Raw genomic sequence first — 27,029 nt, 5'->3', positions numbered from 1 at the left:
ATTACATAAAAGGAGAGAGACAAATATTCCATTCCATTTACAGATGGGAAAAGAGACAAAGAGTTTGGGTTTCAGAGCTTTTGATTTCAGACAGGCTTTAAAAATATCCTACAGTCATTAATTTTGCTTGGTTTTCATCAGATTAAAGTAACTAAAAAGACTCTAGAATTACTGTCAAGATCATCTCGATAAGAATTCATAAAAATTCTATTGGAATTGGTTTGACTTTTGTTCAAGAAAAAGCTGAGTAGAAAAGAAAAATAAAAAGGATAAAATGGACAGTCTCTCCCCCAAGTCAGTCTAAAACTCTCAACTTGATTCAGTTTTTTTTTCCTCTCTTTCTCAATTATTTAACAGCTAACTTCATCGGTTGTTGGGTTTTTTGCTTGAGCAGTCTGAGTTTCCTATTTCCCCTGTTTCACTCACTCCCCTTGTGATGTTTGGGTTGTTGGCTTATTTTTAAGCTCGGGTTATCTGCTTTTTTGGTCTTGAAAACCTTTTACTTTCATCTACAACTGTAGTTTTGGATTTAGGGTTTTTCAGTTTTTAGTTTGAAGTTGTGAGTACAGCCTTTGATTCCGATTTGGGGTTTTATTTGCTCTTTTCTTTCTCCTCTCTCTCTCTCTTTCTGTGTTAATTACTGATCATGACTACTCAGATGTCAGCCGTGTCTCTGTTCAAGAATTCCCCTGTCATCAGCGAGCCCTTTAGCCAGAAACAGGTTTTCGCCGTCCAGAATCCAGGTAGCTTATCGGGGGTGATCGGTGTTCATGGAAAGAAAGCTGCAGTAGCAGATTCCGATGGTTTCATCGGTGTTCTTGAGGTGTACATACATGAAGCGAGGGATATCCATAACATCTGCATATACCACAAGCAAGATGTTTACGCCAAGCTGTGCCTGACAAGTAACCCTGAAATTACTGTGTCCACCAAGATCATCAATGGCGGAGGAAGGAATCCGGTCTTTAATGAGAATCTTCAGCTCAGAGTTCGGTCTCTAGAGTCATCCCTCAAATGTGAGATCTGGATGTTAAGCAGGGTCAAGAACTATCTTGAAGACCAGTTGCTGGGTTTCGCATTGGTGCCTCTTTCTGATGTTCTTGTGGGGAATGGCAAGTTAGATCAAGAATTGTCTCTCTCTTCCACGGATCTCTTCCATTCTCCAGCTGGGTTTGTCCAATTGTCGCTCTCCTACTCTGGAGCATCACAGGGGGTCTTCGCGATCCCTTCTCCGACGGTATCTATGAATGCAAAAGCCCCTGTGTCGCTGGATTCTGAAATAATCGATTCAATCCCCTGTGAATTCGATAAGATCGAGTTCCCAGATCCTAAGATCGCTAACGAAAACCAACTGATGGTTTCTGAGTATTTTAGGATTCCATGTAGCCCTTTGGACTCCCAGAGCTCTGACAGCTTTGTCACTTCAGACAGTGATAATCACTTTAGTTCCAACGTAGGTGGTGGAGATCATGCTCTGGAAAGCTTCTCATCGGGCAGTCTGGATTCCCTTGAAGTTCACAACAGTGATACTCCTCCGAGCAGTATTTCAACTAATTGGTCTCCCTCTGCTTCAATTACTAGGAGTTCTCAATCCTCACTCGATACTCCTGGAGACAGAAGATCTTCAGATGAGGAGCACCAATCGCCTGTGAAAGAGAAAGGAACCGAAGATGGAGAGGCTGATAGTGAAGCCTCTGGTGGAGTGCCTAGCAGCTCAATTACGAAACCTTTTGTAAGCTTAAAGATGGAACCACAGCCAACGATGGTGCAGCAGGATATTGTGGACATGTACATGAAAAGCATGCAGCAATTTACAGATTCTTTGGCAAAGATGAAGCTCCCACTAGACACTGAAAACGAGAATACCAATTTGGGCTCTGCAACTTCCAAGTCAAACAATGATCAGAAATCAGCCACTTCAAAGGGCACTGGCTCCAGAGTGTTTTATGGGAGTAGGGCTTTCTTCTGAACTTTAAGTTGGGTTAGTTTGATGGAAACAATCAGGTGCCTTAAAATTTTAGAATCAAACACTAATAGTAGTAGTGAGCTTTGTTCTTCTGTATGTAGTGAAGCCTTAACTTTTGTATGCTGGAATACTCTCAGGTGATGGGGAGACATGACTTGTATGTGTTGTTACAAACTTTGTTGTATCACTACTGCTGTCACCATGTATTTGATTAGTCTAAATCATCTTTTCTTTCCTTTGCTGGTGAATTGGTTACTTTTGCATTATCTGGCTTCCGTATTAAGCATTAACTTAGTTTTTGATTAATCCATTCATAAGCCTGAGATGAGGAGGCAGAACAAGGATTTATCGGACACAGGATACACTCTCCCCCATCCTCATCCTGCCCTTTGTCTCAGCTGCAACACAATATCAAATTGGCACTTCAATTACTTCATATGCATATGCCTCCTATAAATCCATGCAAACTGCCCGTCGTCTGTGTATCTTACTCTCCAGAGTCCAGGCTTTTAAGCAACCTGTCTTCCTGTTGTGCTTCTTTGAACCTTAAAGAAATACAGACGTCATTGCTGAGCAGTTCTTAAATCTTGTTGAAAATCCCTTGAGTTTTCTCCACCCAAGGATCTGGTGCTACATCTCTGTCTTGTTCCCATTACTCATCCAATAGCTGTATCCCCCATTGCTCCAGCTGCCATCGCCGGCTGCCCCATAGATTAGTGAAGATTCAACAAGATGAGCAACTTCCTTCTTCAAATCTGAGCATCTCTCCCATCCCTGCTGCTAAATGAACTCCTATATTGAGAGACAAGGTTAACAGTTTCATGAATTTCTTCATAAATGGAACTAAGCATTTTAAGGCTCTGTTATCATCTTGCATCAGATCGCACCCTATCTGATCTTCAACCACGTGCTTTTCTCGCCTGTATTCGCATAGCATGTGTAGATGCAGTGCGGTCATGCCAGAAAATATGTAACAAGTCTCTTGGAGTAGTTCTCTGTTTTCACAAAGTAGAACATGTGCGGTAATTTTCTTCTTCAATTTGCCATGAAGCTCTGTCAATAGTCTGTGTTCATAGTATCTCAGTCCTTGGATCTCCTGTTTTAAGTCTCTGATTTCCTTTTAAATTAGCTTCACCCTCTGAAGAACTGCTTCAACCCCCTTAGCAATATCATCACATATCGGTTCCACTGTGTCATCTGATTCATTACCAGCCACAGAATTAAGGTTTAGGTCATATGGATTGCTTTTTGGAGTGACTGCCAGTTCAAAAGCAAGATGAGACAGATCAATATTGCCGATGTAGTACTTCTTGGAAGTCGTCATTTGATAGGAGATCTCTGGCATAGTCGAACCCAGCTCCTGAAATGGGTTTCCCTCCATCTGATACTTGACCCCAAGTATGCTGATAACCATACATGCTTTCTGCAGGAACTGAGTGTGATGCCTGTTTCAATTGTTGGAGAGGCACGAGCTGTGTTTTTCTGTATCTGGCCGGTGTCATATTTTTTACACACTCTGGTCGAGACTCTGGATTGTCGAGAATATAAGTTCCCTGAATAGTTTGAGATTCTGTTATTTTCTTTGTGGATTACACAAGCACATCAATGTAGTACCCCAACTGCTGTCCAAGATCCACTATAACTTGTATACCACTGATGGTTATTGAGATGAGGTATTTCTGAGACTGTGATATTGCAAGTGCTAATTAATAAATGAAACATGGTTTCCTCCTCCAATTTGCTTTTAGAGGTACCACCTTCTGCTAATTTGGATGTGCAAGCACACTTGGATATTACAAAGTGTTAATTAATAAATGAAATATAAAATCTAAAAAGAAGTATCTAGAACTGAAACATCAGCGGTGAATATCCCTTTTTAATTGATTCTTTTGTCACATTATGATATTTCAACCCCTTGAATGGACTTGTTTGAAAACAATTGGATAATGACAATTATTAAGACTAGAACTCCTTATTTTGTTGCTACTCACCTATGTATGAATAGTTCCTTGATGTTGGCTAAATGATTGTTGAATTTTTTCCTTGAAATGATAAGGATCTACATCAAGGTGATCTGAACCGTTATCATGGTTTACTAGTTTTCAATTACTGATTTTTTCTCCTCTTTTTCTAATTTTGTCTTTCATATGTTATGCTGTTCTTGATATGAGGCAGTGCAATCTTCACTTATTACCTCAACTTTGAGCAAAACTCACTTCCCATGGTTTCATTCATAGAAGAAACTTCACCAAGAGATGGATAATCAGAGCACATCTAAGGAGGAAAAAATGTTATTACCTGTAACCAAGGAAAGAAGCCAGATGTTAGAAACATTTGGCTTGAAGCAGCACAGTCAAGATGTCGCTCCATGCAAAGGCAGCTGGGTCTGCTTAGATTCCATCTCTGTGACCTTCCCTTACCCTCTTGAAGTATAGAGTGAATTGGAAGTAGAGGATTTGGCCCCCTGGATCTTGTTCATAACACAATTCTTTCAGCATCATGTTCACCTGATCACTGGCACATCTAAGGAGGAAAAAATGTTATTACCTGTAACCAAGGAAAGAAGCCAGATGTTGGAAACATTTGGCTTGAAGCAGCACAGTCAAGATGTCGCTCCATGCAAAGGCAGCTCGGTCTGCTTAGATTCCATCCCTGTGACCTTCCCTAACCCTCTTGAAGTATAGAGTGAATTAGAAGTAGAGGATTTGGCCCCCTGGATCTTGTTCGTAACACAATTCTTTCAGCAGCATGTTCACCTGATCACTGGCCTCTAAATTCTCAAAACCTTTGAACCCATCCCTGGGATATAACCTTTTAAAACTGCTTTTAAGAATTTCTCCATTTCTCTTCTGCATACAAATATGATCTTCTCTGTTGAGCCTTGCTTTCTTGCATCAAATTTTATCAGTTGGCCAAGCAACTTCATGCAGAACCACTCGCCTAGATCTTTGAAAAAAGATCACCTCACCTATGTGATGAAAGATTTTCCAACGCAGCACCTCGTTATCTCCACCTTCCCCATATTATCATGCTGAAGCATTAATCTGAAAAAGATCACTAAATTCCTTCCACTTCAATGCTGGCCTGTTGTAACTCTCTGACTTCCAATCTAACAGAAGTTGTATCAGATCATTGCAGAGCTCATACACCTGTGGAAGTCTTTGGAGCATTCTTGGTGGTCTTTCAAAGGTGATGAGCAAGTTTATTTACTGAACAAGTTGATCTTGCATCAATTGTAAACACAGTTGATAGAACTCAACAAATCCTTGAAATTTCTTTCTTAATCTATGTGTTGAGCTAAAGCAACCTGTAAACTCTCTGACGGTCTCGTGATTTTGTCAAAGTTGGGGAAGACTGAGAACTATAGTCATGCTTGGCAGCATAAATTATGGCCCAGCTCTTCTTGAGTTTGGACTAAGAAACTGAGCCAATACAAGAGGTCTTCTTATCTCTCCAGATTTTTCTGTTCTCTGTTGTCGAGCTCTCAAAACAAACTGGATATGATGAGAAAGAATGAATCACTTGAATGCCCAGGAAACATGAGATCATGGAGGGCATAGTACTCACCCTGACCCGCCGGATTCCAGATTGAAATCTTGGTGTCCTCATCTTTGGAAGTTCTAATCCTTATTCCTCCTGTTCTCACAGCTTGTTCAACTGTGTTTCCTAGGGTTCTAAACTGGTCCAATTAAGGAAGCTTTGAAGAAGAAAAGTTGTGATATGGAATTTCCAAATAGAAGGGACACAAGCAGTTCACCTTAAATCAGGTGTTCCTCACGGCTGGGATGTCCACGCATACCTCATAGATGAATGGGTAATATGAGGGATTTATAAGGACTTGAGCATCCTCTCCTTAATGGCTAGTTTTTGAGGATGAGTTCTACCCTATAAATTATTATTTTTTTTTTTTTGGAATTGTTCTACCCTATAAATTCCAGAAAACTGTATAAACTATAAATTCCAGAAAACTGTATAACTCATAAGTTCACAGAATCGTTCATGCCGATCTGTAGTGTTTGACAATACAAGACATAGGCGAGAGCACAGGGGTCAAACGGTCTCAACCCCATCCACCCTGCTTTGTTTCACCAATACTTTCAAAGGCTTTATGGCTGCTACCAGAAAAAAAAAAATGGCTCTATGGCCAATTTTTGTTAGAAAGGCTGACTAACCCATGCAGAGAACATTGGAAAGGCTCTATATAGCCAATATTTGTTAGAAAGGGTTACTAACCCATGCAGAGCTTATTGGAATTTGTTGCTCATGAGAGCAGTGTGAACAATTCATCCATTTTTTAAACATTAACCTCCCAAACCTAAAAGGACCTAGTTTCTCCTTTCTTTTTTCTTTTTTTTTGGGTGGTTAAATGACTTAGTTTCTCTTCACCCATGGTGAAAAAGAATTTCTTCAACCATGGGATGAGAAAAAGTATTGTTGACCTCATACAATAGGAGTGGGAATTAATGATGAACCCAGAGTCTAATCATAGCCTCACATCACCAATGGCGAAGAAAAACTTAATCAAAAAAAAAAATTAATTAATTTGGGTTTCATTTCAAGTTGACTATTGATCAATCATGAGTCATGACAACTTCGACTTCAACCTAGGGTTGTCTCTCTTCTTATTTGGGTGAAGGAAAACTTAATATCCCCCAAAAAAGAGGGGAAGTATTTCTTGTAAGGGAGTGTGGCCCTTGTATGCACAAGAGGAGCAATGGCAGCACACGCCGAAGCACCAACATGGACGTCATCTTGCATTTCATAGGAGGCTGAGCGATCATTTCACCCCATGTGTATGGGTAGGCGCCACGCTCCTCCCACAGAAACCATTTTCCAAAAAAAATGGCCACTTCATACCAAGTTGGTTTCAAGTTACTATTGTTCAATCACTGCCACTTAGACCTAGGGTTGCCTCTCTTCTTATTTTCCAACAGTTGAGAGTAGAGACCAGCTAAGTAGCTAACACACAAAGGCGCTTCATTCTTTTGGGCTTGTCATGGGCCTAATTTATGGCCATACCGGGCTACCCTATCAAGCATGTCTTTTTAAGTTAGGCACATCATTTGTGCTTGTCATGGGCCTAATTTATGGCCCAAGGAGCCAAGCTTGTACCACTAAAAGTGACATCAACCTTTTTCTCCTACCTAAAATGGCCATGCCGGCATGGTATTAGTGCGCGGTGATCAATATTGATACTGATACATATTCGCCATATCAGACCAGAGCGAACCATTTGGCCCTCCCCTGTTTTAGTACCATAGATACCATATCAGCCAGGTATTGATATTAATCATGACCAATCCAATCTTGATACCTAAAACCATGCACTGGGAGGTATGAGATTTTTTTTTTTTTAAAGAAGAGTTCCATCAAAATATCATACCTGCCATTAAAATATCACAAGGGAAAAGGTTCTTTGAGCTGTGAGGGGAGGGTTCTCTCTCTCTCTCTCTCTCTCTCTCTCTCTCTCTCTCTCTCTCTCTCTCTCACCCTCACCCTCACCCTCACGTGAAATAACCTCACTAGCCTCCTATGTACAAAACCATTCCACCACATCTCATTGGTGTGCTATTGTCATCCCTAAACAACCGGAGACCTAAAAAACAAAAAAGAGGAAGCAAAAGTTTTCTCACGCTGGAGTAGGAAAACCACACCAATAAGAAAACGGGAGACGGATTTGTTCAATGGGAGACCCAAAGAGTGTCAAAGCCAGTTGCACGACACATTATGTAAGAGGGTGTGAGAAGGAATCTCCACTCCTAGCCTCGTAGGATCTTTTCCATAAAATAAATACTAAAAGTTAGGGGGGGTCAACCAAAAGTCAAAAGTCAAAAAACATGCTCCCACCAATTCCTGGGGTTCGGTCTGGGCTATTTTCGGACCATGTTGAGCCGAAGAACAATAAAGCAATCCACAATACTGAGTGAAAAGTGAAGTAGGGTCCCATGTCAAAAGCAAAGATTTATTAGTGCTAATAATGTCACCATTGGATGACCTAAAGAGGATTACCACCATCTATAATATTCCTTTATAATGCTTTGATAAGAAAACCCAAATGAATGAGATCTGAAAGCACTTTTGTTATGGAAGGATCAAGGATAGATCAATGTCCAGGTAAGCACAAATAACAATTTTGAAACTACAACTGGGTAATACAGGGAAAGAAAAAATTCAGATACACTTGTAACTATGAAATCAAGATTAATCTGTTATCACTTTTCTTCTTTTCCTTTTTCTTTTTGGGGGTGGAGGGTGGGCTGAGAATGAGGGCCCACTATTCAAATTTTCTCACCAATGAAGGGAAATATTTTCATTTTCCTGTAAAATATCTCACTTCTGAAGGAACTAATTTGCATTTCCCTTGAAACCAAACACCAAAAATAACTTTTGCTGCAGACTAAATTTCACTTCCCAGAGAAATATTTACATTTCCCTTGCAACCAACGGATAGGGAAAATGACTATGGATCAGATATTTACAAACCCATCTCCAAAGGTACATTCAATCATTCAATGCATGGAGGATACTCACCAGCATGTGCTCCACCACTTCTGATGATATTTTAAAATCAGTGGGCCTTAAAAGTAGTTCTGTCCTCTCTCTCATCAGATTTAAGGTTTAGAATATCAACCAAGTCAGCCTAGCAAATAAGAGGTCAGGATCTAAATCTGCAACTTGATCCATTTAGTCCTTTTACTAATGAAAAAAAAAAGTGTGTCAAACACTATACTAAAAGAGAGAGTCCATTGCATTTAAAAAAGAAGAGGGGGGGAGGGAGCCCTAAACCTCTCTGTGAAATTTAGCTGCCAAAGCCAAATTGAGCTACAATGCTCACATCTCCAAACCTATCATAAAAAAGGATTCTCAAAGCAAAGGGGAGAATATAGAGGTGACAGTTAATATCAATCTGATACACAAATAAAGTTTAGTCTTGCTGAAATGGAAGATCTTTCCATAGAAATTGAATCAGAATATTTGGTAACTTATTATTGGGTCCCCAGATAGGTATCCCTCAAAAGTTTCACACTAGTAATAAACCAGATCCTCTGGTACAATCTGAGAAAAAAACAAAACCCAAAAAACGAAACATACCTGACACGAACCAACAACTTTGCCAGAGACGTTACAGCAGGAAAAAAATTTAAAAGAAAAAAAAAAAGTCTATTGTGTATGCATCGCTGCGTCACTAGAGATGCACGATACATTAATCGGAACAACTCTTTCTGAATATATCCCGCAATCTGATTTTACATCTCAATCAAATCCCAATAAGGAAAACCTAAATTTAAAACTCAAATTTCTCAAACCTTACACAAAATCCCTTGTAACTGCTTTTTTCTGAATCCGACTTCTTCAAAACAGCAATCCAGTTAGCTCTAGATAATCAATTTCCTTCTAACTGATTTATATAAACGACGGAGATGTACGAAATTCACAGTCATTCACCTGGTTCATCAGAGTTTCTTGACCTACAACTTCCTGACATCCAAATGATAATACTCCTAAGCAGCGATTCCTGGAGCAAGCAATGAACAACAGTACATAAGTACCATGAGGTAGCACCACCACTAATCAGATTATTAAATATGAACCACTTTAAAGATCAGACCAAGAGATCATTCACAAAGTGCCCATGAAAAGGAAACCATTTTTGTGTATCCATTTCTCTCAAATCCTAACACCTCTAGCCACCACCAAACACCCCTGCCCCTGGTGGAACTCTTTGTTTCCAATCTATTTCCAGATCAGTAACATATCATTAAACTGGTGGCAAAATACCACAATGGTTGGGGTTCAGGACAAGTACAATGTCACCCAAAAAACCAAAAGTTTGCTTGGGTGACTGAGTCTCTATACCACTATCAAACAAGGTGATCTTTCAGCAAATGATCCTTGAACGACTCTAAGGTGGTAAACATTCACACAAGAAGCAGAACTCCACGCTAAGCATTCTTATCAAATGCACATGGAGTAGTCCTGGTAGAAGAGCACCTTAGCACAGGCTGGGATGACCGGACCAACTGGACACCGTTTGGACAACAGACAAAAGTTTCATCTGTGCATTTGAATTTCAAAAGCAACTGAGCTAATTTTTGGCGCAAAAGAGCACCTAACTGGACTCGACTCTCTGAGGTAGTCCACTTACAACTAAAAGAACATTTTAACATCGGTTTATTACGGATGAATTACTACCATATGTATGGTAGTTAATAGTCTATATAATGTCTATATTATTTACATATGTTAAAACAGTCACTAGAAAGATGATAAGATAGGTCAGATGTCAATATGGGTGCAGTCATGGGGTAGTCCAGACTCCAGATATAGGTGTGGCTCCTTAGCATTGCTCTTTTGAAATGCCTTTTGTGCTGACGAACTTGAAGCCAGACTGTAGAGTTGCAATTAAAAACTGAATTGAAATTTTAATGTCCCTAAACAACAGTTCAAATTCATAACCACTTAATCCACCAGCCTGGCTTTGGGTTGACAACAAATAAAGCCTGAAATAGAGTTGCATGGCAAAAAGGATCAATGCACCCATTCCCATTTAGTTGGGAAAAAGACCTAGTTGAGTTGAGGTTAATCCAATAGCCTTATGAGATGGTAGCATGGCTGAAGTTCTGAATGCCAAGTTCAGTTGCCTATTATTGAACAGTCAATGAATCAATGAGGACAAGAAATGGTCAAAAACAAATCTTTCAGATAGTTGGGATTTTACAATTGTCACATGAATTACAAGATATGGCCCACCTACCCGATGGTCCAGGTTGAGAAAATCATGCAAGGCATGTCAAGCAGGGGACCTAGAACCCGCAAGTCATTCTATATAAAATAAGTCTGCAGACATAAAAATATGTTCTTTATTTAGATTGGCTTTCTTAACATAAATAAATCAAAAATATTTTTTCTTGGAGAGGGGTGTTAAAAATAGTTTGTAAGTAACTTCTTTGAACTTTAAACAAGAAGAAAAAGGAAAATCGCTTACCTCTATTTGATTGTCTATTAGTAACACTGTAACCTCCAACATAGCCTGCAGAACTTTTAGCGGAAACATCCGATGCTGCATTGCTAAGCCCATAACCAAATGAACCAGGCCCATCCAGATCTGAAGATGCAGACCGCCAAGTGGGGTCCCCATAAACTGAACCGCCACCATAAAAGTCTCCGTATGCCCCATCATAACCACCGTTTGATGCAGCATATGATGATGTTGGGGCCACACCAGTTCCACTGTTTCTTCCATATCCTCCCCCTCCCAACCCATAACTGTTATCCCCACTTCCATAACCAAGATTCCCACTAGAATAGCCAGAACCAGTCCCTCCACCTTGAGCCGAAATGGAAGAAGATGAACCCCAATTTGCTCCACTATTGCCAAACGAACCTCCTCCAATGCTACCATTTCCAGAACCCATGTAAGAACTAGTGCTTGCAGAGTTTGTGGCATAATTAAGTCCTCCATTACCCCACACATTTCTACTTGTTGAGTTTAAAACAGAACCACTTCCTCCATTACCCCCGCTGTACCCAATAGGGCTGCCAAATCTATTTGAGTTCCCACTGTAATATGGATTCAATCCCCGTCCATAGCCAAGACTAGTGCCGAAGTTTGTGTTTCCCCCATAGCTAGGGCTCAACCCTGTCTCAAAATTCACACCCATTCCATAACCAGGAGGGCCAAATGAGGGAAATGCACTCCGACTACCAGCAACTGGACCAAATCTACCATCCATCCTAACTCCATAGCCACCAATTGAGCTTGGATTATACCCCTGAGTGTAGCCATTAAGGAAGCTATTCACCCTACTCATACCATAGTTATAGCCACCAAGTGGACTGCGACTAGGCCCTGGGGACAACTCTTTGGGAACGGCCCTCTTGACCTCAACCATTTTTCCATTCAGTTCATGAAAAGTTTTCAGCAACACCTTCTCCACTGCTTCCTCTGAATCATAAGTAATGAATCCAAAGCCTCTTGGCCTCTGGGTGTTGTGGTCATACATCACCACAACATCAGTGATTATCCCAAACTGATCAAAGTACTTTTTAAAATCGCTCTCTGTGACTGTGGATGCTAAACCTCCTACAAATATCTTTTTAGTGCGGGCAGGACCCGGTGATCCATGAATGCTACTGTTGCTTCTATTCAGAATGTGTTGATCATCCCTAGGAACTGCCTTCTTTGCCTCAACCTGAGAGTTACAGAACAAATATAAATACAATGTGTACATTTCTATTTGTAGGTCCTCTTAAAAAGATAGATCTTCACTGACATTTCTAGTTCCTTAAAAAACAAGATCTTCCAGCGCTTCGACCTAAACAAGCAACAGCCCTACTACAACACAAAGGGTGCTAACGAGAACCCATGACTCTTCAAAATGCAGGACAGCATATGGAGTTGCAACAAAGAGAGAGTTTGCTTTTTGTCTCAATTGTGAATTGGCTAAAATCAGAACCAGGGTTGAGAACCGAGAATTCTATGATAAGAATTTTGACTAATAATGCTGGGAAGGAGAGTAACTTTTCAGAACTCGTCAAGGTAGTATGAACAAATAAAATGACTGTATTGAATATTGACATAAGTTTCATTCTGTGTTTTCCTTCTCATAATCATAATATTAATCGGGTAAGTAGTTACTTACTGTTCTACCATCTATCGTATGTTTTTCCATTACAACCCTTTCTGCAACGGCAGGGTCTGCAAAGACAACAAAACCAAACCCACGAGCACGACCTGTGGTCCGATCCTTCATGATGACAGCCTCGACCACTTCCCCATAAGTTCTGAAATATTCCTTCAGACGATCTTCATTTGTATCCCAAGAAATTCCACCGATGAAGAGCTTGCCAAGATCCGATTCCATTTTCTGCAATCCTAAACGAAAGTTTCTGTCATCAGCTAAAATTAACAATCTCAGAGACAGAACTGCACAAGTCGTCGATACCCCATTCAAATTTAAACAAAGTGAAAGCGAAATACAGTTTTTAGTTTTTTTTCCTACAATCACAAAACCAATTTAACATAAAAAGGAAACCTCATCCATCAGATCCAATCCATAACATAAAATCCAGCAGAAATTAAATAGTTAACCAATAATTCAATTAACAATTAACCAGAAATACTTTAGCCACTAAATTGAAATGAGATAGAAGCAGCATACCTTATCCAATAATTACCCAGGAGAGGGTTAGATAGTATATCAGATATGAAACGGGTATTCTCGAATTCAATCCAAGAACATCGGATCCTTCATGGATCAATGAAGCCGTAACCAAGATTTCTGAAAGAAAAAAAAAATCCCACCAAATGAAATTAAGAACGAAGTCCAAAAAGATCCATATATCATAGATCAAGATGCAGAACTAACACCCAACATAAGCAAACAAGAAAAAAACGAAAAAGAACTCACCGATTGGAAGAAACCCAGATGCGAAATCCCGGCAATCTAAGATCTGAGAGGAGGCATAAGAAGAACAGAGGGCGTGTTCATCCTCCCCGAAAAGGCCCCCTTTTTTTTCTCTTACTTTGTTCTTTCAATTCGATTGATTCAATTAAAAATACTGAAATTTTTATACAAAAAGAGAGAAAAGGTGAAGGTGTGTAGAGACGGGTTTCGAATCTGAAGAGAAGGTGGAAAGAATATAAATAGAGAGAGAGAGAGGGGTCGCTAAACCTTCTCTGGTGTAAGAAAATTAGGAGGTGGAGATGGGTGATGTGTTTTTTTTTTTTTTTTTTGATTCTCTCAGTTAGATTTGAAAACAAATATATATGTAATGTCTTTTTCTCTTTTTAATTTGTTGAAGGAAGATGTGAGATGGACGGAAGGGATTGCCCCAATCTGCTGATCTGCTGACGCAAATCTGTAAATTTCACCATTAATAGTTCCTGAGAAATTTCTTAGCTCAAATCCAATGGATGATATCTTCTCAAAGTCCAATTCGCCATGTAGTATAGCAACAGGGGATCAAAATTTTGGACCCACAACACCAATTAAATTCAAATCTCCAGGGAAATTAGAGGGAAGAATATATGCCAAATTACTGTATCAACACTTGGACATAAATAACAAAGATCACATGAACCGCTTGATTTCCTTGATAGTAAGAAAGAATTCTTTCTTTTCAGGTGATGTGATTATATGATTGGACTTTTAGACATGAAATTAAAAATTTAACAGTATCGATGATCATGGTTAAGGGATTCATCTTTCACAAGGAAAAAGAAAAATTGATTTTTATTTTATAATAAAGGAATATGGTGGTTTCATGCTGGGGTTGTCAATGACTCAGGTCTTGTCCTTGTCCATGCATGCAAAATGGGGTTGTTAGCTTAGTCTTTAGACTCAGTGAGTCATCTCTTCATATTGCCCTTGTGATTCAAAGAGTGAACTCCCATGCTCATGCAGTTTAGTTTTGGTTAAAATATGAAAAAAGAAAGGAGAAGAGATCTCTATGATAATCGTATATATTATTAGTATCTTATACACCAAACCAATAGCGAGTTGCAACATCAGGGGTGTCAAAATTCAAACTAAATTAATTGGACCGATTGAACAAATCCTGATCAAAATGAAGTGAGTCTTTTATCTAGTTGTTTTGGGTTGGGTTTGTTTATAGATTGGTGAAAACCTTAACTGATAGATCCGATCGAAACCAAAAACCAAACTGATAAAAAACTAGGGAAAGAGTTTTCTATCCAAGAGCACGCTCGTACGCTAGCATGGGGCCAATGGAGAGCATGAGAAAGCATCAACATGGGTGGAATTCCTGTCTTTCATGGGGGCGGAGATGGTCATTTCATGCCATCATGTATTTGGCGTAGGAGCTACACTCATGGAAAGAGGGTTTTTTTTTTTCCAAATAAATTAATAGAAAACCAATAAGAAATTGGGGAAAAACATGTTTTTTGTTATTTAGAGTTAGACTCTCGCAGCCTAGGCCTCTAGAGCCTGCACATGCATGCTGGCCAATGGGAGAGCATGTTCAAACATCGTCTGGGTCAAGATTTTTGCCTTTTCTTGGGGGCAACATGGTATTTTCAAACACTTCAGTGTCTAGGCATAGGAGCCACACAGGCCACACGACCAATTGGTGTTTTTTTTTTCCTAATTGTTTATATGGATCTTTATTTGCTCCATTTCTTGAGCAAGTCCATTTCCCCAAGTTCCTCTAATAGAGGAGGCAGAAATGACCACCCTACCCCTATTCAAACACACTGCCTAGGTGGGGTCCACCCCCCTCTATTAGAAGAACTTAGGGAAAAGGAGTGGACAGAAAATGGAGTAGATAAAAATACTTGTTTATATACTAGCATGTAAACCAAAGCTAAACCCAAACTGATATCAGACCAATAATAATCTAATAAGAGGAAACTGAGAAAGACATGAACCAAACTTCAGCTTAACCGGTTGGCCTTGGTTTGGCTAGAAATAGACTAAAATCAGTTCAACCTTCTAAAAACAAAACAAAACAAAACAAAACCTATCGATTGACACCCTCAATGAAATTATATATTTAACGAGGATTGAGATGAAGGAGCCACATATTTATTGATAAGAGAGAAGAGAAAAAATGAGACGGTAAAGAGGAAGTACACGCGGCCAGGTGGTACATATGGCACACATGGTCTTTGTTGTGCCACCGAATGTACACCGTCGTCCCATCGATACTGCATAGGATCTTAATACGTGACAATGTGTACTTACTTTTCTATGGACCCTTTTTTTAATTTTTTTGGTAGAGAACTTTTCTATGGACCATTGATGATCAAGATACCGAGTTCTAAAACGAGTTAAATGACCAAGTTAATTGTTTGACGATTCAACCAAAAAAAAAAAAAAAAAAGAACTGGCCCACCTATCTAAACACCCATGTGTTCAAAAAGTGGGGGAAAAGCTGGAAAAAGGTTCAGCTGGATGGGCCAAGCTGTTTTCATGTTTTGCGACAGACCAGAAAAAAATGAAGACGACAATACAAATGAACCAAATTGGAACCATACAACAAAACAGTTATTTTGACTTTTGACATGGAATGATTGAGTTGGCGGTTCAGTCCATTTGTTTATGTCTGATGTTGACACGTGGAAACTGAGTTGGCAGTTCAATAGTTATGTGTCAACGTTAACTCTTTTTGGTTGTGACATGTGGGGCCCTTGTAGCTAGTTTCAACCATATAACATCACATCATCATTGTTAAAAAAAAATAAAAATATATATATATTTATTTGAGAAGATCAAGAATATTTCATGCTATTTATATTATTTATTGAGTTTGGTATGTATTCTTAAAAAATGCATAAGAATGTAGCGAGGTCATTTTATGTGAAGATAACAGAAATAGAGAGAGGGTACACTAGTGTACCCACTCTTCAGATAATTTTTCTCATATTTTATATTACACGAAATTTTAATGAATATTTATTCATGTAACAATAGAAAAGTGACAAATATTTGTGAGTTATCTATTTTTCCATTTTATTTTATCTTAACCATCTGTTTCTCACTTAGAGGCTGTTTTTGGGAGGGTTACAAAGAGATTTATTTATTGAAGCTCAACCAACGCAAACAGTCTTGATTACAAAGATCAGAAAACCAAGTAATGGAATTAGGCCAGGATGTCCTACACGCTAAGAACTCATCCTTTCTGACTAGAGAGTCAGCTATGTTATTAATCTCTCTAAGAATATGGTGAAAAGAACCAGAAATAAAGAAAGAGCACAAATATTTGATATCGTAGATGATAGTCATCACCTCCAGGTTGAGAGAGCAGTTGTTTGTAGTGAGATAGGCAATCAAATCCTTGTAGTCCGACTCCACCAAGAGGTTGTCCAATCCTTCAGAAATTCCTTCTAAGAGACTAGACCTTATGGTCAAAGCTTCACCCTGGATCATCGAAGAAAATGCTAACAGCATTGAGATTGCTCAGATGGGAGATCCACTACTGTCTCTAATTATAAACCCAATTCCTCCTTAGAGTTGGAGAGTGCACAATAATGTCTAGAGTGCTTGTACACATGCATGGACATACATCGGGTGTGTCAATACCAAAGGGGTATTTGATTGAATTAGACTTGAAAATTTGGCATGTCGCTAATCTAGATCATGTTTTTTCTATCAAATGGTCAGAATAGATATATTATCTGTGGCAAAATAACTACCTTGCGACATTTGAAAAAAAAAAATCTTTATGACTAATAATTCGCCAATTGTAATATATTTCTTCAATTAATTTATATTTTTTTTCTTTAATTTTTTATGTTTTCTTTTTTTAAGTCAACACTTCATAAAATATGGTCCAAATATCTACCAAGTGGCAGATTGGATGTGGTCTAAAGTAGTTCTCATACATGTAGAGTTACATTACAAGAGAGTTGTTATAAAAAAATAAAAATAATATATTACAATAGAGTTTGCCAAATGACAAAAAGCTTTGAAATTTCAAGATTATGGGAGAGTGCACAATAGTACTGGAGTACCGTAGGCATTCGTTAACATATATGGAAAAGCATTCCAATACACAGAAAGCTATTTGATTAAAGGGACACGGTTAGAGAAACGCACCAATAAGGTATAATGGAATAGTTTTGTATATAAAAAGACAACAATGTCATTTCATGTGAATAAGAAGGAGAGAGAAAAGATTCTACTATTATAGCATACCCTCCCCTAGCGGCTCAGAGAACATTTTTCCTTCATTAAATTAGGTTCTAAGCAAATTATTTACTGACTATCTGACAATATAATTGATACATTATCATGGCACATGGCAGAAGAAGGATAGCCCATCAAAGTAAACTTATCAAAGCAGACTATGAGAATGAGTTTTTATCTATTTTTTTTTCTGTAATAATTAATCTTTAATCCTTCATTTAGATAAACATTGAAACTAAAGAAAGATTCTAGCCTCAAACAGTGGTTAGACCAAGATCCTGATTCTTTCCCCAATTAGATGAGTTACCTAATCCCTCTTAAAATAATAAATTATTTTATTTTATTTTAAAGACTTGTGGAATTGACTCTACTCTTCCTTTTGATGCACTCTCTCACTCCACGGAATTTCACTTGTTTTTTCTATTTTTTTTTGGATGCTAGACTTTATGAATTTTTAAAAAATATAAACCACCGTCCATAACAGATCTCTCAAGGGGGATCCATCTAGCCTAATGTTAATACGTATCTTTTTTGAGGTATTCTTGGATCTATTTTGTAATTTATTTTCTTATCTAGTAGATCTAGGTATTTTTCTTTTTAAACGTTTTTTTTTTTTTTTTTTTTTTTTTGATAGAAAGAAAATTCATTGAATCAAGGAGTCAGTACAAACAATGGTTTCTGCCTCACATAGACGGAGAAGCCAAGGAGAGGTGTGAGGCCAAACATTCGGGGACTCAACCGAAAGGACCGACCTGGCCAAGGAATCAGCTACAGAATTGGCAAACCTTGGAATATAAGAAACGAACAATCATCAAAAGATTTTTGTAAATGAACAATATCATGAAAATTACTATCAATAGCAATATCCAGATCCGAAGAGGAGAACTGGTTGATTAAATGATCTAGGTATTTTTCTTTTTAAACGCATAGTAAAGAGAAGGAAGGATCATAATAAATCCCTTCTATGGTATGAAGTCCAACGTTATCCTTGAAGTTTCACCCAACGATAATAAAGGCAGAAAATCAGGACGCAGCGATGCAGTATAGATCAACCACTCCAGATTAACCAGAATCAGGATCAACGCGCCTTGGCCAATTTGAATCAAAATCGAGCAATCCAGCTAATTCGATCTCCAATTTTAAAACCATTCTTCATCTTGGTGAAGAGAAACTTTGATCCTTTTTTTGTGGGCATTATCTTCTGTGGGATCCACAATATGAACATATTTTATTTTCTTTTTCTATTTTTTTAAGGCGAAAAAAATGCTACCTAGTCGTGTGGCCCGCACAACGCCTGCACCTAAACACAGAAACACGAAAAATACCAAGTTACTCCAATTGAAAGGCAAAAATCTCGCACAGGACTATGTTAGCTTGTGCGTGCACTTCCATTGCTCAACACCTTTGTGCAGACTCTAGAGGCCCAAACATTGATCTCTCTCCCTTTGTTTTTTATTAGGACAAGGCATCATTGTCTCGTCATGTGGCTCTTGCATTTATTTGGGCAAGACATCATTGCTTGTGTGGCTCTTGCATCAACATAAGGCCAATAAGAACACGTGTAAATGCTTTAACATGGATAAGATTTTTAATTTCATAAGGGATAGGATAGTAGTTTTACACACTCTTATGTCTTGGCGTAGGGGTTTTTTTTTTAAATAAAATCTTGGCATAGGGGCCACTCGATCTTACAACGTTCATTTTGCATATTCTGATAACGCCCCATTCAGATTAAAGTAACATAAATAGAGAAACAGCGAGGCGGCAACCATTTAATAAAATAGGCAAAAGGTAGTTAAAAGGTAGTTATTATCAGATGATTGGAAAAGTTGGTTACCTTATAACGATAGCAGGCGGGAGGCGGGAGATTGGGTTTGGGCATTTTAGTCAAATTAAAAAAAAAAAAAAGTACCAGCAAAATCTGCTATGATACCGCTGTCATTTCACGTGTTTCGCCACCAGTTGGACTTTTGGACGGTGATTCTATTCTTACTTCACGATTCATCTTTTCTAATTCTTCTAAAATTATAAAAAAAAGAAAAAGAAAAGAAAGGTTTGCTGTCCGGTGGCAGGGCCTTCACACCCGTGCAGGGCCAATGGGGGCTGCATGGCATCCTACAATAGGGGTGTAACAGTCATTTCACCTCTGTTGGGTATGGCGTAGGAGAATGCGATAAGGTAGCTTTTTTTTTTTGTTTTTATAATAAAGGGTTTTCAAAGTTTGCTACTATAAGAATAATCTTTCACACCACTTTCTTTCATCACTAAGAAGATCGGCATAGCTACCGATACGTATCGATATTGTCGGAACCGGATGCCAATACAATACCAATATAGATCGGATGAATCAGGTAAAAAGTGATTCAGTTTTGCAATTAACTGAATCGCAATTACGTCTGATACCAGTTTGTATCAATATCAATCACAGCCGATATAGACACACCAATATCAATTCCTATAATCTTATTATCCATGCCTATAGATGGAAAAGAGTTACGATAGATGTCGATTTATATACAAGGAACATACTTCATTAAAATTAAAAAAGAGAAGAAAGACCCTGTGTGGGGAATCTATAAATTGCGGTCGCATTTTCAATTTTTACGAAAAAAAAACATGAGCAAGAGATCGTTGTTTGGCCTTGTAACGTCTACAATAATTCAAGGCCAATGAGAGTGCACACAGGAACATCAACATATATGTAATTTTTTATTTAATGAGGGGTAGTATGGTATTTTCGTGCACTCCTATGTTTGGGTGCAAAAGCCACGTGAGCGGGTAATGTTCTTTTTCCTTTTAAAAAAAAATTACAATCATATGGTGTGAACGGATGATTATAATGGGGTGGGCCAGGAGGGTTTAGGCTGGCATGGTTAATATCAATTATCTTATACTCACTTGATCGATTGATCACATGCAAATCCGAATATTAAAGAGAGCTCATTCGAGCCTTGGGGATGGACCACGTGTTGCATCATGATTCATGCATTCACTTGTTTGAGTTGTTGTCGGTCCCAGGACCTTTATCCCCTCAAGTACAGTACACTATCAAGTGCACCAAAAAGTTACATTTGACGGTGCACATGCACTTGGGGAGTGTTTTAAACAAAAGCACTTTAAGGTGCACCGTCAGATGTACCTTTTTGGTGCACTTGAGGTGTACATTGTACTGTACTTGAGGTGATAAAAATTCGTCCAAGTACCCTTATAAACACGGATCCAACTCCTCTCCAATGAGTCCACCGCCCAAAGAGTGCCCAATGAGGCACCTGAAGGCTGGGCGAATTTGGCTCCTCTCCTTGGAGGACATCACCCAATGAGTTTCCAATGAGGCATCCAACGGCTGGACTGTGTTGCACACATCTCGATGTGCCCAGTCAGCCATCGGGATGTGTACGGCACAACCCAACCGTTGGGTGCCTCATTGGGCACTCATTGGGCATGCCCTCCAAGGAGAGGAGCCCAATCCAGGCTGGGCAGGTTGGTTGGCACACATCCCCTAGTGCACACTGGGATGTGTGTCAACCAACCCAGCCGTTGGATGCTTCATTGGACGGATTTCTCTTTGGAGAAGAGCTTGATCGTATAAACACTGCCCTGCAACTGGAAGTGGATTGAAATGGCATTCCCAATGAGCCAGTTTGGCCCCAAGGCAGTAACTAAAAGAAATGAAACAAATAACATGAGAAATCAATCACGGTTTAGGAATTGGTATTGAATCGGCCATATCGATCATATTGACTGATATATTGATATCAATATCGATGGCGACCAATACCATCATCAATATCGTGAACTAAATCCATGAAATCGATCCAAAAAAAGTATTTATATCTTCTTACCTACATTTAATTGCAATTGTTATTCCCAAAGTCCCAATATGAGTTGTATTGGGGTGTGAATGCTCTGAAGTCTAAACTACTCTTTGAAGATTCTTGTATAGCTAGCAAAACCCAATAAAATGACATAAGCATGATAGAGGTGGAGGTATTTTGAAGGCATGATTTGTACTTCTTGCTACACCAACAACATATGCTACTTAATAGTATTCTCTACCGTTCTTAACCTCTAGCAAGGATAATGATTAAATTAAAATAATAATAATAACTATTGTTATTGTTTTTACTAGGATAGATGTTTCTCACGCTGTTAGAGTAAGAAATCATAGTGGAAAACTGCACCAATGAGAGGGCGGGAGATAGTTATTCAGAATGAGACCCACATTTTATTTCAAAAGAGAATGTCAGTGTAGGCTCCATGATTCATAATGTGAGAAAACATAGAAAGAAATTCTCATCATTGACCCCCACGCTAATGTAGGGGGCACAGGACCGGACAACAATCTCTTACCTTATTATTATTGTTGTTAGGCAAAAGTTTCTCTAAACCTCCAGGGGAAGGTACACAAGTATTTCTATATTTCTCCTCACATGAAATTGCCTCTATGTCCTCCTATGCACAAAATCATTTCCTCACACTTCGTTGATGTGTGTGTCAGAAAGTGTCAGTAAGTGTCAGTGTGAGCTATATGGCTCATTATGTGAGAGGGTATGAAAAAGAATTTTCGCTAAGATGTCGTGCATAAATCTTTTTCCAAAAATTTAGTGTGCTCTTGCACCAGCACATGGGTTAATAAGAGTGCACATAGAGGTATTGGTTTGGATGAGATTTTCAATTTCACTAGGGGTTGAATGGTCTTTTCATGCACTCTTGTATTTGGGTTCAGTAACCACGCGACCAGTTAATGTTCTTTTTCCTATTTATTTATTCAGCAGCATTGAAAACATGTTCACAAAGTTTCTACTTTGTTTATGTATGAAACTCACATACAAAAATCAGCTAGTAAAGACTTGCTTCCTCTTCTCTCCCCTCCCCTCTCTCTCATTTATTATTAATTTTTTAATTCATTGACTTATGGAGATCATTTTTTTTTTCCGATAAATGCTTAAGGAGATCATCAGCTCCATATCTTATTGACAGGGGTTTCCCGAATCGTTATCCCCTCCAATTCACTGTCCGCTCCAATTCCTCCAATTTCTCACATAGGAGCAGAAATGACTACCCAAGGTGGGATAGGGTGGTCATTTCTGCTCCTATGTGAGGAATTGGAGGAAATTGAAGAGGGCAACAAATTGGAGGTGATAATTATTCAGGGTTTCCCATGATATCAAAGTGGAAAATTGCATTAATGAAGTGTGGGAGACACATTCAGTCAATAGAGACCCCGCATTCTATCATAGAGCGAGAGAGTGTCAGTGTCATTGTCACTGTGTCCTCTATGACTCATTATGTGAGAGGGCATAGGAAGGGATTCTCGATTCCCACTCTAATGTTGTGGGTGTAAAGCTACGAGAGTCTGAGAGGAATCTCGCTTACCCTTTACGTTGGGTTGCGATGTCTTTTATAATATGATTCTGTTACAAATCAGATAAGTGTTATCTGTTTTACAATTTGAATAACAGATAAGTATAATCTGTTTTACAATTTGAATTTAAAAATTACAACAACTATCGGATAATCTTTGAAGTGGTCAAAGCTTAATTTAAATTTTGAATTGCTAACTGATTCCTTAACAGCCCCCGCAAGTGGAAGATGGGCGAATCTTCAACTTGTCACGGAGTTGAACAAAACGAGTTATTGATAGGGGCTTTGTGAAAATGTCTGCCAACTGATCTCGTGTGGAAATGAACTTCAGCTCAAGCTGTTTCTGTGCTACCAAGTGTCGTACGAAGTGAAAGTCGACTTCGATATGCTTGGTTCGGACATGAAATAGAGGATTTGCGATGAGGTATGTTGCTCCCAGGTTATCACACCATAACACTTGTGGATTAGAAATGGGGATGCCCAGTTCTTGAAGCAAGGATTTTAGCCATATTAGTTCGGCAGTGGCATTAGCTAATGCTCGATACTCGGACTCAGTTGAAGACCGAGCTATAGTAGGTTGCTTTCGAGCAGACCATGATATTATATTTTCGCCCATGAAAATGGCATACCCGCCTGTTGATTTCCGATCATCAATGCATCCGGCCCAATCTGCATCACTATAGGCCATTAGTCGATTGGATGAACTACGAGAGAGAAGCAAACCATGCGACACGGTGGCTTTAAGATAACGCAGAATCCTCTTGAATGTCTGCCAATGGTCATCTGTTGGAGCTTTTAAAAATTGGCATACTTTGTTTACTGAATAAGAGATGTTCGGCCTTGTTAGGGTAGCGTATTGCAATGCGCCAACAGTACTACGGTATAGAGTAGCATCCTCAAGTGGTTTGCCGGTGGATTGAGACAATTGAGCCGAAGTGGCCATTGGTGTTTGCACTGGTTTGACCCCATCCATGCCAGTTCTTTTTAAAAGATTTGTTATATAATTTTGTTGGGAAAGCAACAATCCAGCCACATGTGGTAATACTTCTACACTGAGAAAGTAGTGTAGGTTTCCCAAATCGCGAATAGCAAACTCCTGACTCAATGCTGCAATAGTATTTTGTAAGAGAGTGTTGTCCGAGCTGGTGATGACAATGTCGTCGACATATACTAGAATATATACATATTGAGAGCCGGCATGCTTGAGAATGAACAAAGAAGTATCTGTCTTTGAACCTTCGAACCCCAATGACTGAAGGAATGAGCTCAATTTATGGAACCAGGCACGTGGCGCCTGTTTCAACCCATATAAGGATTTATGAAGGCGACGAATATGATGGGGCCGTTTTGGATCAACAAATCCCGTTGGTTGGGACATGTACACTTCTTCGTTGAGTGTTCCATGAAGAAACGCGTTGCTTACATCAAGTTGACGCAACGACCAGTTATTGGGAGTGGCTAATGATAGAACTGTACGAACAATGGTTGGTTTAACAACCGGGCTGAATGTCTCTGTATAATCGATGCCTTCTTGCTGATTATATCCTTTAGCCACTACCGATATCGATGCCTTCTTGCTGATTATATCCTTTAGCCACTAACCGATGAGCTTTGTATCGCTCTATGGTGCCGTCTGCTTTCCGTTTAATACGGAATACCCATTTCTGAAAAATTCCAACACCAACCAACCACATTTTTAGTTGGAGAGGGTGGAATTAAAGACCAAGTTCCATTTTTGAGTAGGGCGTTGAATTCCAATAGCAAAGCTTCACGCCAATGAGCTTGCTTATTTGCTTCTGTGAATGAAGTAGGCTCGATCAGTTTCAGTGTGATATTGAGATAAATCAGCAGAAGGTAATGGATACTTCGTGGATGGCCGAGGATTAGAGCGTAGCTGCATGTGGTGTGTACGCAACCTAGGCATTTGAGATGGGGCAGACCCTTGGTCAATTGGTGAGACATCAGCAACATTAGCATTACCGTCCCTTATGATCTTCATGAGCAACACCTGTTATATGCACATCATCTGAAACAGAGACGTTAGGTAACAAATGTGGTGCATTAGCTAGCATAGTTGGTGGGACTAGGAGGTGGTGGTATAGTGGGAGATAATGGGGTGGGTGATGTGGAGGGTGTAGTGATAGACATACCAGCTGGATCAAGAACCCTTGTAGAGACGGTTGGAGTGGAAGAAATAGTCAGCCATGGGGATGATGAAGCAGTAGGAGTAGGTGAATTATTTTTAATGGAGTTAAATAGAAATGAATCTTCAATAAATTGCACATGGCGTGCAATATATATCCTCTCTGTTTTGATATCTAAGCATCGATAACCAAGGTGCATTGGGCTGTACCCTAGAAAAATACAAGTCGTGGTCCTGAGTGCAAACTTATGGGAATTATAAGGCCTTAGGAGAGGATATGCTACACAGTCGAATACCTTTAGAACTCCATAATTGGGTGAACATTTGTACAGGATCTGAAAGGGAGAGACATTTTGTAGAACTGGTGTGGGTAATCTGTTAATGAGATAAGTTGCTGTCTCAAAAGCATAGTTCCAAAACTGTAATGGTAAGAGAGGCATGAGATAGGAGGGTGAGCCCAGTGTTAATTATATGGCATATTTTGCGCTCTGCAGCGCCATTTTGTTCATGCGTATGTGGACACGTTACTCTATGAACAATGCCACATTTATTGAGAAACTGGTTTAGTTTGCGAAACTCCCCACCCCAGTCGGATTGGAAAGTTTTTATGGGGCATGAGAATTGCTTTTCTACCATTACTTTGAAGTGTTCGAAAATGATGTGAAGTTGAGACCGACGAGAGAGAGAGAGAGAGAGGATAGTACCACGTAAACTTGGAATAATCATCAATAAAAATTATAAAATAAGTATATGCAGTTGTGGAAGTGATTGGTGCAGGACCCCAAATATCACTAAATACCCAGTCAAGAGGTGCAGTACTTAGATTCCCAATAAGTGGTAAGGAAATTTTATGTAATTTCCCAATGAAACGTGATGAACATTTATTTAAAGAAGTAGATGAACATGGCAATGAGTGAGAAGAAAGCACTTGGCGAACATTCCGATGTTGAGACCGTCTTTAAGGGATCCTTGAAGCAGTGACGCCTTTAATTGTCACCTGATTCTTTACAATAAAATGAAACGGATGAAACTCAAAGAAACAATTATTGTCTTTAGTAAAATGATGAACAAAACAATAAGTTCTTGGTGATTTTGGGAACATGGAGAATATTGCAGAAATTAAAGGATTTATTAGATGGGGAAAGAAATTTAGATGAACCAACTCTGCTAATAGGCAAACCAACACCGTTACCTACACGCAATGAATCATTACCATTGTACCCAGATGACATCTGTAAATTGGAGAGATCGGGAGTCACATGGTGCGTTGCTGCCATGTCAGGGAACCAATCGGTCATAGAGGATGGTGGAGTGGGTAAGATTCCAGCCATGTTTGCAGTGGGGGAAGGAGCAGCGCTAGCATTGGAGGAATTCGAGTATCGAAAATAGCATCGACTCGCCGTATGGTTGTATTTATTGCAGATCTGGCAACGGGTCTGCCGGCGAGATTTTTGATTGAACCCCCGATTATTTGTGGTGCTGCCACTTGCAGATGGGTAAGATGTGGCATGAGGCTGCTGTGGCACTTGAGATTGCTGTTGAGGAATCCAACATAGGGCAGAACCTCTGGCGTAGGAGAGGAGATAATCTGGCCGAGTACCAGCTGGTCTTTACGAACCCATTCAGAGAACCATGGGTTTGTAACAGTAATAGGAGCAGCGGTTGTTGCCATCGCGGCTGTTGTAGGAGTGGGGTAGACAAGGCTGCCATCGATGTAGCCGATGAGGTCCTGGCTTCGAAGTAGAGGAAGCAGTTGTGTCCTCCAGAGAAGAAAGTTATCAGTGGTGAGTTTAAGACTGAGGTGCTGATGCATGCTGGTGGGTGATGAGATAGCGGAAGAGGAGCATGATGAGGAAGCCATTTCGTCCAGGAAACTTAATGGTCAGATGATACCATGTAAAGCTAC

At 39.4% G+C, this 27,029-nt stretch overlaps 2 protein-coding genes, 1 long non-coding RNA gene and 1 pseudogene across 4 annotated transcripts; 2 read left to right on the top strand and 2 right to left on the bottom strand.

Moving 5' to 3' along the window:
* The first annotated feature begins 631 nt into the window (after positions 1-631).
* On the top strand, positions 632-2,232 carry LOC122640694. The gene has a single exon (XM_043833929.1). The coding sequence runs from the start codon at positions 647-649 to the stop codon at positions 1,967-1,969; it is 1,323 nt and encodes a 440-aa protein (XP_043689864.1). The 5' UTR covers positions 632-646; the 3' UTR covers positions 1,970-2,232.
* A 59-nt stretch (positions 2,233-2,291) lies between these two features.
* Positions 2,292-6,724, bottom strand: LOC122640226 (annotated as a pseudogene).
* A 2,203-nt stretch (positions 6,725-8,927) lies between these two features.
* Positions 8,928-13,625, bottom strand: LOC122639841 (heterogeneous nuclear ribonucleoprotein 1-like). 2 transcript variants are annotated; one of them, XR_006329580.1, is made up of 6 exons: positions 13,378-13,625; positions 13,129-13,248; positions 12,610-12,834; positions 10,953-12,159; positions 10,722-10,804; positions 8,928-9,482 (listed from the first exon to the last, which is right to left on the bottom strand). XR_006329580.1 is itself a non-coding variant. In XM_043832844.1 (5 exons), exons 3-5 carry the CDS (start codon positions 12,829-12,831, stop codon positions 9,469-9,471), a joined length of 1,443 nt encoding a protein of 480 aa, XP_043688779.1. In that variant the 5' UTR covers positions 12,832-12,834; positions 13,129-13,248; positions 13,378-13,623; the 3' UTR covers positions 8,928-9,468. The 2 variants fall into 2 exon arrangements, 1 of the variants encoding a protein (XP_043688779.1); XM_043832844.1 differs by lacking the exon at positions 10,722-10,804 and having other exon boundaries at positions 13,378-13,623.
* Positions 12,725-26,051, top strand: LOC122639845. The gene is made up of 3 exons (XR_006329581.1): positions 12,725-12,858; positions 24,202-24,206; positions 26,042-26,051. It is a non-coding gene; the product is annotated as an uncharacterized LOC122639845 (long non-coding RNA).
* Positions 26,052-27,029: the final 978 nt, after the last annotated feature.

The sequence above is a fragment of the Telopea speciosissima genome, chromosome 9 (assembly GCF_018873765.1).
Source record: "Telopea speciosissima isolate NSW1024214 ecotype Mountain lineage chromosome 9, Tspe_v1, whole genome shotgun sequence".
Taxonomy (NCBI): Eukaryota; Viridiplantae; Streptophyta; class Magnoliopsida; order Proteales; family Proteaceae; genus Telopea; species Telopea speciosissima.
This window is presented reverse-complemented; position numbering and strand designations above follow the sequence as displayed.